This window comes from Lagenorhynchus albirostris, chromosome 3, assembly GCF_949774975.1.
Source record: "Lagenorhynchus albirostris chromosome 3, mLagAlb1.1, whole genome shotgun sequence".
Classification (NCBI taxonomy): domain Eukaryota; kingdom Metazoa; phylum Chordata; class Mammalia; order Artiodactyla; family Delphinidae; genus Lagenorhynchus; species Lagenorhynchus albirostris.
In genome coordinates, this window is record NC_083097.1 from 42298864 (window position 1) to 42314523 (window position 15660).

Sequence of the window (15660 nt, forward strand, 5' to 3'; positions counted from 1 at the left end):
ATGCTACCAGAAAACTACTAGAGCTAATCAATGAATTTGGTAAGGTTGCCAGAGACAAAAATAATGCACAGAAATCTCTGGCATTCCAATACACCAACAACAAAAAATCAGAAAGAGAAATTAAGGAAACAATGCCATTTACCATTGCAACAAAAAGAATAAAATACCTAGGAATAAACCTGCCTAAGAAGGCAAAAGACTTGTACTCAGAAAACTATAAAACACTGATGAAAGAAATCAAAGATGACATAAACAGATGGAGAAATATACCATGTTCTTGGATTGGAAGAATCAACATTGTGAAAATGACTATACTACCCAAAGCAATCTACAGATTCAATGCAATCCCTATAAAACTACCAATGGCATTCTTCACAAAATTAGAACAAAAAATTTTACAATTCGTATGGAAACACAAAAGACCCCAAATAGCCAAAGCAATCTTGAGAAAGAAAAATGGAGTTGGAAGAATCAGGCTCCCTAACTTCACACTATACCACAAAGCTACAGTAATCAAGACAGTATGGTACTGGCACAAAAACAGAAATGTAGATCAATGGTACAGGATAGAATGCCCAGAGATAAACCCACGCACATATGGTCACCTAATTCATGACAAAAGAGGCAAGAACGTACAATGGAGAACAGACAGCCTCTTCAATAAGTGGTGTTGGGGAAAGTGGACAGCTACATGTAAAAGAATGAAATTAGAACACTCCCTAACACCATACACAAAAATAAACTCCAAATGGATTACAGACCTAAATGTAAGACCAGACATTATAAAACTCTTAGAAGAAAACATAGGAAAAACACTCTTTGACATAAACCACAGCAAGATCTTTTTTGACCCATCTCCTAGAGTAATGGAAATAAAAACAAAAATAAACAAATGGGACTTAATTAAACTGCAAAGCTTTTGCACAGCAAAGGAAACCATAAACAAGACCAAAAGACAACCCTCAGAATGGGAGAAAATATTTGTAAATGAAACAACAAAGGATTAATCTCCAAAATATATAAACAGCTCATGGAGCTCAATATCAAAAAAAAAAAACAATCGAATTAAAAAATGGGTGGAAGACCTAAATAGACATTTCACCAAGGAAGACATACCGGTGGCCAAGAGGCACATGAAAAGATGCTCGACATCATTAATTATTAGAGAAATGCAAATCAAAACTGCAATGAGGTATCACCTCACACTGGTCAGAATGGCTATTATCAAAAAATCTAGAAACAATAAATGCTGGAAAGGGTGTGGTGAAAAGGGAACCCTCCTGCCCTGTTGGTGGGAATGTAAATTAATACAACCACTATGGAAAACAGTATGGAGGTTCCTTACAAAACTAAAAATAGAGCTACCATACGACCCAGCAATCCCACTACTGGGCATATACACTGAGAAAACCATAATTCAAAACGATACATGTACCACAATGTTCACTGCAGCACTATTTACAGTAGCCAGGACACGGAACCAACCTAAATGTCCATCAACAGATGAATGGATAAAGAAGATGTGGCACATATATACAATGGAATATTACTCAGCCATAAATAGAAATGAAATTGAGTTATTTGTAGTGAGGTGGATGGATATAGAGTCTGTCATACAGAGTGGAGTAAATCAGAAAGAGAAAAACAAATACCATATTCTAACGCATATACATGGAATCTAGAAAAAAAAGTGGTACTGATGAACCTAGTGACAGGGCAGGAATAAAGACGTAGACGTAGAGAATGGACTTGACGACATGGGGTGGGAGGAGGACGCTGGGGCAAAGTGAGAGTAGCATCGACATATATACACTACTGAATGTAAAATAGTCAGCTAGTGGGAAGCAGCAGCATAGAACAGGGAGATAAGCTTGGTGCTTTGCCATGACCTAAAGGGATGGGATAGGGAGGATGGAAGGGAGGCTCAAGAGGGAGAGGATATGGGGACATATGTATGCATATGGCTGATTCACTTTGGTGTACAACAGAAACTAACACAGTATTGTGAAGCAATTATACTCCAATAAAGATCTATTAAAAAAATAGACAACCAGTATAAACTGCAAACTATCGATATAATGGTTTTCTTTTGTTAAGTGAACATTTTGGCTTGTGTATGAACTATTTTTATGAATTTGAATATTATCAAAATTTAGTGTCTTTAAAAAAATTCTTTTATTTTTATATAATTTTTAAAACTTACTTTCCACTTACAGTTATTACAGAATATTGGCTTTACTCCCTGTGCTGTACAATACATCCTTGAGCCTATCTTACACCCAATAGTTTGTAGCTCCCACTCCCCCACCCCTATATTCCCCCTTTCTCCCTCCCCACTGGTAACTACTAGTTTGTTCTCTATACCTATGAGTCTGCTTCTTTTTTGTTGTATTCACTAGTTTGTTGTATTTTTTAGATTCCACATATAAGTGATATCATGCAGTGTTTGTCTTTCTCTGTCTGACTTACTTCACTTAGCATAATGCCCTCCAAGTCCATCCATGTTGTTGCAAATGGCAAAATTTCATTGTTTTTAATGGCTGAGTAATATTCCATTGTATATATACCCCACATCTTCTTTATCCATTCATCTGTTGATGGACATTTAAATTGTTTCCATGTCTTGGCAATTGTAGGTAATGCTGCTGTGAAAATTGGGGTGCATGTATCTTTTTGAGTTAGTGCTTTGGAGATTTTTAAGTATATACTCAGGAGCAGAATTGCTGGGTCATATGGTAGTTCTATTTTTAGTTTTTTGAGAAACCTCCATACTGTTTTCCACAGTGGCTGCACCAATTTACATTCCCACCAACAGTGCACAAGGATTCTCTTTTCTCCACATCCTCGCCAAATTTGTTATTTTTGTTCTTTTTGAAGACAGCCATTCTGAGAGGTGTGAGGTGATATCTCATTGTAGTTGTGATTTGCATTTCTCTGTTGATTAGCAATGCTGAGAATCTTTTCATGTGTCTGTTGGCCATCTACATTTCCTCTTTGGAAAAATGTATATTCAATTCTTCTGCCCATTTTTTAATTGGGTTGTTTTTTTTTTTTAACATCTTTATTGGAGTATAATTGCTTTACAATGGTATGTTAGTTTCAGCTTCACAACAAAATGAATCAGTTATATATATACATATATTCCCATATCTCTTCCCGCTTGCGTCTCCCTCCCTCCCACCCTCCCTATCCCACCCCTCCAGGCGGTCACAAAGCACCGAGCTGATCTCCCTGTGCTATGCGGCTGCTTCCCACTAGCTATCTACCTTACGTTTGGTAGTGTATATATGTCCATGCCTCTTTATCGCTTTGTCACCGTTTACCCTTCCCCCTTCCCATAGCCTCAAGTCCATTCTCTAGTAAGTCTGTGTCTTTATTCCTGTTTCACCCCTAGGTTTTTCATGACATTTTTTTTTAAATTCCATATATATGTGTTAGCATACGGTATTTGTCTCTCTCTTTCTGACTTACTTCACTCTGTATGACAGACTCTAGGTCTATCCACCTCATTACAAATAGCTCAATTTCGTCTCTTTTTATGGCTGAGTAATATTCCATTGTATATATGTGCCACATCTTCTTTATCCATTCATCCGATGATGGACACTTAGGTTGTTTCCATCTCTGGGCTATTGTAAATAGAGCTGCAATGAACATTTTGGTACATGACTCTTTTTGAATTATGGTTTTCTCAGGGTATATGCCCAGTAGTGGGATTGCTGGGTCATATGGTAGTTCTATTTGTAGCTTTTTAAGGAACCTCCATACTGTTCTCCACAGTGGCTGTATCAATTTACATTCCCACCAACAGTGTAAGAGGGTTCCCTTTTCTCCACACCCTCTCCAGCATTTATTGTTTCTAGATTTTTTGATGATGGCCATTCTGACTGGTGTGAGATGATATCTCATTGTAGTTTTGATTTGCATTTCTCTCATGATTAGTGATGTTGAGCATTCTTTCATGTGTTTGTTGGCACTCTGTATATCTTCTTTGGAGAAATGTCTATTTAGGTCTTCTGCCCATTTTTGGATTGGGTTGTTTGTTTTCTTGTTATTAAGCTGCATGAGCTGCTTATAAATTTTGGAGATCAATCCTTTGTCAGTTGCTTCATTTGCAAATATTTTCTCCCATTCTGAGGGTTGTCTTTTGGTCTTCTTTATGGTTTCCTTTGCTGCGCAAAAGCTTTTAAGTTTCATTAGGTCCCATTTGTTTACTCTTGTTTTTATTTCCATTTCTCTAGGAGGTGGGTCAAAAAGGACCTTGCTGTGATTTATGTCATAGAGTGTTCTGCCTATGTTTTCCTCTAAGAGTTTGATAGTTTCTGGCCTTATATTTAGGTCTTTAATCCATTTTGAGCTTATTTTTGTGTATGGTGTTAGGGAGTGATCTAATTTCATACTTTTACATGTAGCTGTCCAGTTTTCCCAGCACCACTTATTGAATAGGCTGTCCTTTCTCCACTGTACATTTCTGCCTCCTTTGTCAAAGATAAGGTGACCATATGTGCGTGGGTTTATCTCTGGGCTTTCTATCCTGTTCCATTGATCTATCTTTCTGTTTTTGTGCCAGTACCATACCGTCTTGATAACTGTAGCTTTGTAGTATAGTCTGAAGTCTGGGAGCCTGATTCCTCCAGTTCCTTCTTTCATTCTCAAGATTGCTTTGGCTATTCGGGGTCTTTTGTGTTTCCATACAAATTGCAAAATTTTTTGTTCTAGTTCTGTGAAAAATGCCAGTGGTAGTTTGATAGGGATTGCATTGAATCTATAGATTGCTTTGGGTAGTAGAGTCATTTTCACAATGTTGATTCTTCCAATCCAAGAACATGGTATATCTCTCCATCTATTTGTATCGTCTTTAATTTCTTTCATCAGTGTCTTATAATTTTCTGCATACAGATCTTTTGTGTCCTTACGTAGGTTTATTCCTAGATATTTTATTCTTTTTGTTGCAATGGTAAATGGGAGTGTTTTCTTGATTTCACTTTCAGATTTTTCATCATTAGTATATAGGAATGCCAGAGATTTCTGTGCATTAATTTTGTATCCTGCCACTTTACCAAATTCATTGATTAGCTCTAGTAGTTTTCTGGTAGCATCTTTAGGGTTCTCTATGTATAGGATCATGTCATCTGCAAACAGTGACAGCTTTACTTCTTCTTTTCCGATTTGGATTCCTTTTATTTCCTTTTCTTCTCTGATTGCTGTGGCTAAAACTTCCAAAACTATGTTGAATAAGAGTGGTGAGAGTGGGCAACCTTGTCTTGTTCCTGATCTTAGTGGAAATGCTTTCAGTTTTTCACCATTGAGGATGATGTTTGCTGTGGACTTGTCATATATGGCCTTTATTATGTTGAGGAAAGTTCCCTCTATGCCTACTTTCTGGAGGGTTTTTATCATAAATGGGTGTTGAATTTTGTCAAAAGCTTTCTCTGCATCTATTGAGATGATCATATGGTTTTTCTCCTTGAGTTTGTTAATATGGTTTATCACATTGATAGATTTGCGTATATTGAAGAATCTTTGCATTCCTGGAATAAACCCCACTTGATCATGGTGTATGTTTGTTTTTTTTGATGTTGAGTTGTATGAGCTGTTTATATATGTTGGATATTAATCCCTTATTGGTCATATCATTTCTCCAAATAATTTTAAATTCTTTAAATATCATTGTACTGCCTAGTTCTCCTTTAGGTTAAACATAGACACAAAAATATCATTAGCTAATATTATAAATTAATGAAACCATAATTCTTCAACTGTTACATATTATTCTTCTAAGTGACCTTTGAGTTAATTAGAAGAATTAGGACTAGGTCCTGATCTCTCTGCCCACATTAGGGGCCAACTGAATTGAGCTTCTTTAACACATTTCATAAGTAATATTATTCAGACTCTTCACACTTATCTTCAACATCAAGTCCTTCATTGAAGGTATTCATTTCATCATTGAAGCTACCTTCTGGGTCATCTAACATCATTTTTCAAAGCACATTACTGTCACTTCCAACTTTTTGAAATATAGCTCTTGTTTGAATGTAGTATGGTTCGTATCATTAAAAACTTAATCCTAAATCACAAGAATTATTTGCATAACATCAGGTAAATTGGTTTTTGTTTGTTTTAACCTTTTTAAAGTGATCTTTAAAAAATTTCTTTACAACAGTGGTCTCAAAGGTGGCCCCAGACCCAGGCATCAACATCACCTGGCACCTTGTTAGAAATTCACATTCTCAGGCTTTACCCAGACTCACTGAATCAGAAACTCTGGTGATGGGGCCCAGCAAGATGGGTTTTAATAAGCCCTATAGATGATTCTGATACATGCTACAATTTAAGAACCACTACTTTAGAACAACATCTAAGTGTTGCAATTATGAGGTCATTTCCTTAAAAAATAATTCAGTTAAAGTGTGTGTGCCTCTTTTCTTAAACTGATTTTGCTGCTATAGAAACTGTTTAGAAACACTCCAACCATGTTATCTAAAATAATAATTCCTGTCACATACTATCCCTAGACCCTGCTTTATTTCCTATATAACATGTTAATTATCAGACATTATATACTGTTTGTTCAGTATCTGTCTCCCCCACTAGAATGCACACTTCATGACAGCAAGGACTTCGTTTTATTCATGACTATCTCCTGAACACCTTGAACAGTGCCTGGTCCTATTGGAAATGAAGGAATTATTGGGATAATTTCAGGCTAACATGTCTTCTTGAGCTACACTAGATCACATAGCTGAATATAGGCTAAAAGAATCATGGAGAAAACGGCTAAGATTGGTTTAAAGTTGCTCTCACTGAGGTTTCCTACTAAATCAGCAACAAGCAGTACAAAGAATTCGCATCATGTAAGGAATGTAAGGACATAAATTAGTGGGCACAGCTCCCTTCATTGCTAGTATAAGCACTCAGTCATTGGGTGGTTAGCTTCCCAAAGAAGTGAGGAAAACACCAGGTCAAAGAAGCTCTGGTTTGTGGGCTCATTCAGCATGGGGAAGGCCATAAGACCACCTACTACCACACACAGAAGTCTTGAAAGCTCTTGTCATTTTTTAAATTCCAGGCGTAAGACAAATAGAAAAATACATATAGATAATTTTTTAAGTTTTCTGTCATTGAAGCTAATGCATTATGAAGATACTAACTGAGGAGTGGAGAGGAAAAGAACTTTTCACAAGCTGATTGTTTCTTGAAACAAGTTAAGGGGTTCTGTTTTTATTTTCTGTTTCTTCTGATGCTGAACTGTAGTAACTTTATATTCACACTGATGAAAAGAATTCTCGGGCTTCCTTGGTGGCAAAGTGGTTGGGAATCCGCCTGCCAATGCAGCGGACACGGGTTTGAGCCCTGGTCCGGGAGGATCCCACATGCTGTGAAGCGACTAAGCCCGTGCGCCACGACTACTGAGCCTGTGCTCTGGAGCCGGTGAGCCACAGCTGCTGAGGCCCATTTAAGAGTCCATTTGTTAGACAAAGTACGAGGAAATGTGCTCTATTTTATCACTTTCTTGTTTGTTTTCAAAATGGCCATTTAAATACAGATAACAGTTACACAGGACAAACTGGGGAAGCAGGTTCCACCAGCCTGCCCAGCTCACCGGTAACCTGATCTCTCCATTCAGATGGCATTCGGATGGCAGAACCAGCAATGTGGTGTAACAGGGTTGGACACTTGCCCATGCTGAGCCCCCAAACGCAAGAAGCAGCCCTCCTGTTGAGAACTGTGGAGGTTAGGACAAATCACGACTTGACATACTCTACTAACAAAACTTCACAACAGAGTAGAAAAAGGAAGCCCACGCAAAAGGGGATAAAGAAAAGGCAAAGAGAAGGCACCATATAACACCTAAGTTTTTCTTAGAAGATGAAGCCAAGAAATATAAAACATGAATGTGTACCCCAGTTTTACCCATGGAATTCAAATAGATAGTTTTACTTTTACCAAGGTTTCCACACTTGGTTTCTGCGCCCCAAAAACATGAACACCCTAAAATATGCACATTCTTTTTCATGTGGGATGTACCATTTTCTTAAAACAATGTGTTTCTTACTAAGTTTGCTTTTCTTGTGGTTATTCTGTCTAGACAAATAAAACTATATATAATTAATATAAACATTTATCATAAATCTTACAAAATTATGTAAATGATCATTACAAACAAACGTGTTTAGCACCTATTTTGTCAATAACCCATCGACTCTGAGAATCTTCACTTTCCTCTGTTTTTTTGCCTGCCCTAAGACAAGGGTTTAGGAATTCCTAACCCTAACCTCTCCTAATTTTTTATTCTGGCAGCTAAAATGAAAGATTCCAATAGTAACAAAATTAAGTGATCAGGGGAAGTGAGTGACGTATTGAAACGTTCACCCAGAGACCTGGCCTCTGGACCTACAATCTTTAAAAGACTAGCGAGAGCACTCGGAAGGTGCCCATGACGCTTCTTTTTGTAGAAAATTGCTTAACGTCTTAGAGCCCCCTTTTGCTTCGTATGAAAATAGGGCATTATTGCAATTATAAAATACCTAAGTGGTTTTTAGGTCCCTTCCAGCTCTAAAAAGTACGTAATTCAAAGCTGCTAAAAATAAATACTTTAAAAATTGACTGTGATATATAAGCGTATGTATACACATACATATGCACGCACACACACACACACACACACATACACATACACACACGGTTTCGCTGTGAAAAGGGGAGGGACTACACAGTATTTTGTACCAGAATTTTACAGTGCATCAGTAGCAAAACGTTTTTGTTCCTGAAAAAAAAGTTTCAGGCTGGCGTCGGCTCTGCAAGTGGAGTTCTTCTGAGAAACCAGGTTTCAGCTACTCCCGTTTAGCCTCCAGGCGCTTCAGTTTGGATAGAGGGCAGTGTTTCGGAGGACCACCTCTCAGCTCAACTGGGGACCCAGCGGAATTTGTAACCCCCGTTGGCTGTCCGGATGGTGAAGGCATTTCCCTGGGGGAAAGCGAGGGTACGGATGGTGCTGTGGCTGCGGATGGAGGTGCTGAAGGACCCGCCCTCCTCCAGCTCACTGTGGCTCAGGTTCAGCGCGCTCCGGCTGCAGTCTGTGCGCAGCCCCCGGAAGGCGCCGTGCAGGTTCCCAGGCCTGCCGTCCGTGCTCGGGAGCTCGGGCTGCAGCCGGAGCCGCTTGGGATCGCGGCTCTGCAGCGCTTCATCGCAGCGCTCGGAAATCTCCCTCAGGATGGCGTCCACTTCCGCGCAATCCTGCCCCGCAGCGCTGAACAACTCCTCCAGGCTCCTTTTGGAAGTCGCCTTGAGTGGGATGGGCTCAGCTGCCGCCCCGAAATCCCGGGACTGTGTGATCATCAGCTTCTACAAAAAGATGGGGAGGAGCGCCGCCCTGGGGCCAGCCGGACTCGCCTCGTGCTGGGCGCTCAAAGGAGACCTGGGCGCACTTAGAACTGCGCGACTCGGCCGACTTAGGCAACGCCTGCAAGTGACTCAGCGAGCTCCCAGCGGTCCCCTCCGTTCCCCGACCCCCCCCGGCTCCCAACACCGGGAGCTGAGTGGGAGGTGCACAGAACATTTCCGAGTTTCTGCAGTGTTCTACACGCGCGCGCCCCACTTACATCCAGCACCGAGGCCAGGTGCCGTGTCCGACTGGCGAGTTCCTTCAGTTGCACGTTCCGCTCCTTCAGTGAGGCAATCTCCTCCTGTTTCTGGGTCAACGTCACGTGCAGCTGCAGGAGGAGACCCAAACATTCAGGGATAGTCTACCGTGCTCGGTCTCGTCTGTAAACTCTGCATAAATTGAACGCAGATCCTAACGTCTAATTAGAAACTGGGGCCCCAAGGACGTTTACACTGGTGAGAATAATTTTATTTATTTATTTATTTTTACAGAGCACTTAGACAAAATGTTTCTCAGTTAATCCTCAGTGTAGCGGTGAGGAGTGCTGACTTGGGCAACAGGCAGATATAGAAATTCAACCTTCCTATAAGTCAGTTTCCTTATCTGTAAAATGGGGCTGGTAAAAGTATCTAGCTCAATGGTTGTGAGTGATTAATGAGGAAAGTAAACTGGTAAGCACAATACCAGGCATATAGAAAGTCTTCAATAAGTATTGGTGGCCCTATTAAAAATCTGGTGGATGAAAAACAAGATCTGGTGGATGGGACTTCCCTGGTGGTGCAGTGGTTGAGAGTCCTCCTGCCGATGCAGGGGACACGGGTTCGTGCCCCGGTCCAGGAAGATCCCACATACCGCGGAGCGGCTGGGCCCATGAGCCATGGCCGCTGAGCCTGCGCGTCCGGAGCCTGTGCTCCGCAACGGGAGACGCCACAACAGTGAGAGGTCCGCGTACCGCAAAAAAAAAAAAAAAAAAAAAAAAATCTGGTGGGTAAGATTATTCCCACTTAGTGACGTTGTAAACTGAGGTAGAGCCAGTGGAGCAACAGCAGCTACGTAAACTCGTCCACTGGTTCTAACGTCCAAAGGGGCTCATTCCCGCTCCTGCAACCCCACTTCCTCCCGGAGCCCTATACCCTGCCCCCGCCCCAAGGACTCCTGGACGCCAGCCCAGTGTCCCTACTTGGTTATTCTCCACGAGTGCGTCCCCCAACGCCCTCTGGTTCTGGTCGGCCACCTCCTTCCAGTACTGCTCTGGTGGGGGCACGTCGGGAGGGCGCAGCGGCGGTGACTGCAAGGCTTGTGGGGAGAGACAGGGACCAAACGGCAGTACGTCGCAAGGAGAGAAGGGGAAGTCTCCGCCCGCCAGGAGAGGCGACATCATAGAGGATGAGTCTGATGAAGAGGAAGAGAGGGAGCTGGGTTTGCAGCCTCAGACTCGTGCCCAGCTAACTGCAGGGACAAAATATCACGCGGGTATAGGGTTTACGTGATTTTTCTTTATTAATAAAGCACCCCTCACTCTGCAATCCCTACGATCCCCGGGCTCTTCCTGATATCCTGTACATACACAGCAGGCGCTCAATAAATGCCTGTTGAGATGATCTGTACTGGATTTCCACGGTGGCCAGGGTAAACTTGCCTGAAGTCACACAAATGCACTACTCTGCACACTCCTGTCACTCAGCGTCTTCCAGACCACGTCACAGCGTAGGGTTCTCTCTCCCAGAACTCACACGGGCAAACTGAGAAAGCGCTATAGATCCAGCGACTCATCTTCTCCATTAGGAAAAGGGGGGGAGAGCTAAATTTGGATGAGCCAAACACTTTGATGAGTTGCTGGCGAGTCGTTGACAGGTACAGGGTTTACCACTTTCAGGACCACGAAATCCAAACTAGTCAGATTTGAGGGGTAGAGGACACCCCCGCCGTTGCTGAACTGCAAAGAGATTGCACTTGCCTGCAATTAGATCATCCACGGTGTCTCTGAAATCCTGCAGATCGAAGTCCGCTGCCGTTTGCAGGGAGTGGTTCTGAAACAAACCGGAGGTACAAACTAGTTAATGTTGAGTCTGGCGGGTCTGGAACACTTCCTAGACCGACAGTCAACCTCCCGGGCTCGATGGCAGGTCTGCATGCACTCGCGCCCGCAGCTGAAACTTGTACCTGAAAATCAAAGCCCTGCCCGAGACACGGAATCCAGCAGGCTTGCACTGCCATGGTGGGGAGAGGGACGCACGAAGCGGGGACCCGGTCGGGAGGGTCCTGCCGGGCGCTGAAAATGCGCGCTGCTGCGTCGCGCGTCGGTCCTTCTGCGCGCAGCACAGCCGCCCCGCGCCCGGCCTCTGGCAGCCGGCACAGTCCGGCGCCGCCTCATTGGCCAGTCACCAGCCAACCAGGCGCGTTGCTAGTGCGCCCGCTTAGACCTTCAGCTCCGACTTACCCACAGGCCAAGGAGCCACAGCTCTAAGAGCTGGGAGCATGGCGTACGAACACACCGTCCTTCCTCCCAAGACCCGCCAGCGTGCGGAGGCATCCAAAGCAGTGACTCGAGTCCACACATCCCGCCAAGGCTCAGTCACAACTAAACCACCTCTCCCCACACAGAAAGAGAAAAGGGAGGCTAAGCGATGAGGGGCCAGGGATGCTATGGAAAGTGCTTCTGTTCAGCACGCAGCAGGCGTGGCCCCTCTTGCTCTTCTGTTTCTCAAAAAGTTGGAGTTGACTTTTCCCGCAGGGCGTGATGCATCTCCAGTATCTTGGACTGGACACTCTCCTGGGTTCCTGCAATGTGCCTGGGTGCGTGAGACGGGAGGAGACTGCAAAAGGCTGGTGACCAGGAAACTTCTTATTCCCTTAATTCGTGGACAGAGTTGACACAGACTTTTACGAGTTTCTCTGTTCATTCTCACACCAATGTAGGAAGTAGGCAGGGCCCAGGAAGTGACTCCTCCCATGATGGAGAAGCTGAAGCTCAGAGAAATCGCGTTGTCGAAAGCCACCCAGCTCTGAAATAGTGAAACTGGAGCTTCTGCCCCAGAATGCTGGTGCCTATTTCAGTCCTCTTTCCTCTATACCTCATTGCCTCTAGCTTTTATTTCTCTTTTAGGAAAGCCTGGCTTCCAATGAAGACAGTTCTGGGAAGGGGAAAGAAGCCTCTCAAGGAGCATGGTGTGGGGGTGCATCCAGTGTGCCCATCAGAAATATCTATTCTACTGATTCCACTATTATCAATTTTTTTATTCCTTTGGGTTAATCATATTCTTCTCCCAAACACCCGTCTTTACTATTCAAATATTTCTGAGAAGAGGAACTTATTCTGACTCTAACTTCAAAGAATGTACAAGTATCAGTTTTCTTCAGGGAGGAGAGCTTCAACCAGGGAAACCTCTAGCACCAGTTGAGAACTGAGTCTGTAAGGGGAAGGGAGCTTAGAAAGGAAAGACTGAGGGCCCCAGACAAATCCTGAAGCACAAGTTCTTCCCTGGTTGAAGGAGTCAGAAATGAGACATTTCCCAAGGGCTCAAAGGTCTCCCTCTCAGTAGAGAAAAGCCCTTACCATGAGACTAGAGGCCAACTCTCAGGGACAGCCACCCAGGAAATGCTTCCTCCTGTGCTATCCCAGGTCTTGGCCCATTCTGGACCTCAAACACTTCTAGAGCACTTCCTCTCTCTGTCCACTTTCCCCAACAGGAAAGAGAAATATAACCAGAGTGTGCACTGGCCAGGGGGTTCCCCCACAGAATCTTCCCCTAGGGATATATCTGCTTCTGTACCAGTTCTGCCTTCCAGCGGGAAAAACCCTGGACCTCTTGCTTGGGCCATCGGGCATGAGCTCTGTCCTTGAAACTGTGAATCTTATCTTCCCAATTAGGTAAAAACCTGGCATTTCTCCAACACAAACAGCAGCCAAAAAACAAAAACAAAACAAAACCAAAAAACTTAACGCAGAGCATGATGTCAAATTTAAGTTCTGTATACATAAGCAAAAATTCAGCAAGAGCCTGCTTGGTTCTGTTGTTGTTTGGTTTGGTTTGGCTTTTTTCTTGCAAAATAAACATGTTGGAGTAAGGGCGTGATGTAGCCCTCTGGGTCCGTTGAAAGATGCTCATGTATTGCCTTTTTTCATTTGAGCATCCAAACCCTAAAAGAACAGGAGAATGGCCTTTGCAGGGCAATTCCCACTCTTACCTGTTGCCTTCACAATCTCTGCTCTCAGTTGCCACCTACCCTGAGTCTCCCTAGGCTCTATCCCAATTCTAAGAGGCACTTAGAGAGGCCCTGGGAAGCTTTGCTCCACCACCCCAACCCCAGTTCTAGGAGGTGGTCATTTCCTCTGGAGAGTTCTGTACTTGGTCTGTTCCCGTGAAACCTCATATCCCAAGCACCTGCTGCCAGGAACCTGGAACTGGCACCCTTCCTGGAGGTTGCATCTAGCTATTCATATCCATTCATATGCATCGATGGATGTATTCATATCCATCGATGAGGCAGGCTTCTGACCTCCCAGACACCAGTGCTGGGAGATGCCATCATCTGGCTGGGGAGTCTCAGCCCTGGCAAGTGGTAGAAGTGGGATGCAAGTAAGAAGATAGGTTTTTTGGGGGAAATGCCTCTTTGCCCCATGGGAGTAAGTGGCAGCAGCCTTTGCAGGGGGCGAAAAGGACTTTTATAAAGTGCCCAACTGCTGAAGGGCCATCTCTGTAGAGAGCAACGTTTTCAGTCAGATTTCTTCGAGTCCTTTGTCACTCTTCCCACTTCCTCCAAATGTAAATTCTCTTCGTTTTTTCCAGTCTTGATCGAGAAGTTATTCTCCAATCTCCACACTCCTTAGACATCCAGGGAATGAAAATGGTTAATGAATGGCCGGGAAAGGCATGTTGGGAGAACAGATAGGTGCCCAGAGAGCAACTTTGCTCCCATTTACCCACCTCGTCCCTCAGTGCGCAACCACCACGTTGCTTTATTGCAGCTCCAAGGAATAGATGGGGAGGGGAATGGAAGACCCGTCTGGCAGGGGAGCCCTCCAGATGAGCTTCCCTGTCCAGAGTTGGTCAGAAAAGTTCTGAGAATGCGGCCACCGTTAACATACTAGGAGGGAGGAGGAAGTTCTAATTCTCGAGGCTTGGATTTCTGCAGGACATCTCCCCCCGCTAGCCAGATGTGCCTGCGCTCCCCACCCAAAAGGATTCTTTGAGGAAACTCAGAGAACTGACTCCCGAATCGAAGTTTGGGTTTCGATAGGCCGCGAGTTTCCACCAGGAGAGGTACCTGTGAGGCGGCCGAATTACCACTAGGCGGCGCGTCGGACCCGAGTAACGAGGAGCAGTCAGCGAGGTCCTGCAGGTCTATGGTGGTGAGGGCTGCGTAGGGAGAACCGGAGACACGCGCCGGGCGGACCCTAAGCCTCCCCGCAAGGGCTTGCCGCTGGCATCGCCGCCAGGACTCCGAAACCCCAGGGAGAAAAGCTCTTCTGAGGCCCGCGCGCCCCACCCACCTAGCGCGGGGAACCCGAGGGGTCGCGCAGGGACCACCGGTATCACCTGGCAGCGCAGCGAGCTCGGCGTCTGGGGGATCCTCGTACACCGACACCGGGCTGCTGCCGCTGCTACCGAGAAAGAGCTTCCGCGCAGGGGCGAACTAGCCGGGCACAGAAACGGTGAGCGCGGGTCAGCCCTCACTGCCGGGAGCGTGAGGACCCTGCCCGGCTCCGTCCTGCGGCCCCACCTTCCTCTCCAGCTTCCCGGGCTTGCCGAACGGCCGGCCTCGCAGATCCAGCATCCTATTGGGGCAAATGCTGTCGAAGGCCCGGCGACCCGCCGCGGTGCCCCCGCACGGCTGCATCCTGCCTCCCCGCCCGCTTCAGGCCTGGAGCCCCGCGTCGACTGCTTGGAGGCGGCGGCCGGGCCGGGATGGCGACCCGACACCCAGCGCTCCCGAGGCTCTGAAGCCGGCCGGAAGTCGGGGAGGCGCGTGGCCGGGGTGGGGTTAAGGGGCGACTGTGAAGGTGCAGAGGGAAGGCGGGGTGGAGTAGGAGGACCGCCGCGCGGGAGGGGCGGCTCGCGCCTGAGCGCCAGTGGTGGCGCCTTCAGCCCCGGACAATCTGTGCGCGGGCGGAGGCGTTAAAACCCAACCTGGCAACGCGGATTCCCCCGGGAGCCGCGAGCGCGGGGCCCGGGCCCGCGAGCGCTCTTTTGGCTAGCGTTGGCGCCGCGGCCTCTCGACCACGCCATAGGAAGGGAGAGGAGGGGAGGACAACCCCTACTGGTCCCTAA

At 45.3% G+C, this 15660-nt stretch overlaps 1 protein-coding gene across 1 annotated transcript; it reads right to left on the reverse strand.

The window, feature by feature from the left end:
- Positions 1-8907: 8907 nt before the first annotated feature.
- On the reverse strand, positions 8908-15229 carry MCIDAS (multiciliate differentiation and DNA synthesis associated cell cycle protein). Its single transcript, XM_060146076.1, has 7 exons — positions 15113-15229; positions 14929-15025; positions 14657-14748; positions 11346-11418; positions 10569-10780; positions 9606-9716; positions 8908-9348 (listed from the first exon to the last, which is right to left on the reverse strand). Exons 1-7 carry the CDS (start codon positions 15227-15229, stop codon positions 8908-8910), a joined length of 1143 nt encoding a protein of 380 aa, XP_060002059.1.
- Between the last annotated feature and the right edge of the window lie 431 nt (positions 15230-15660).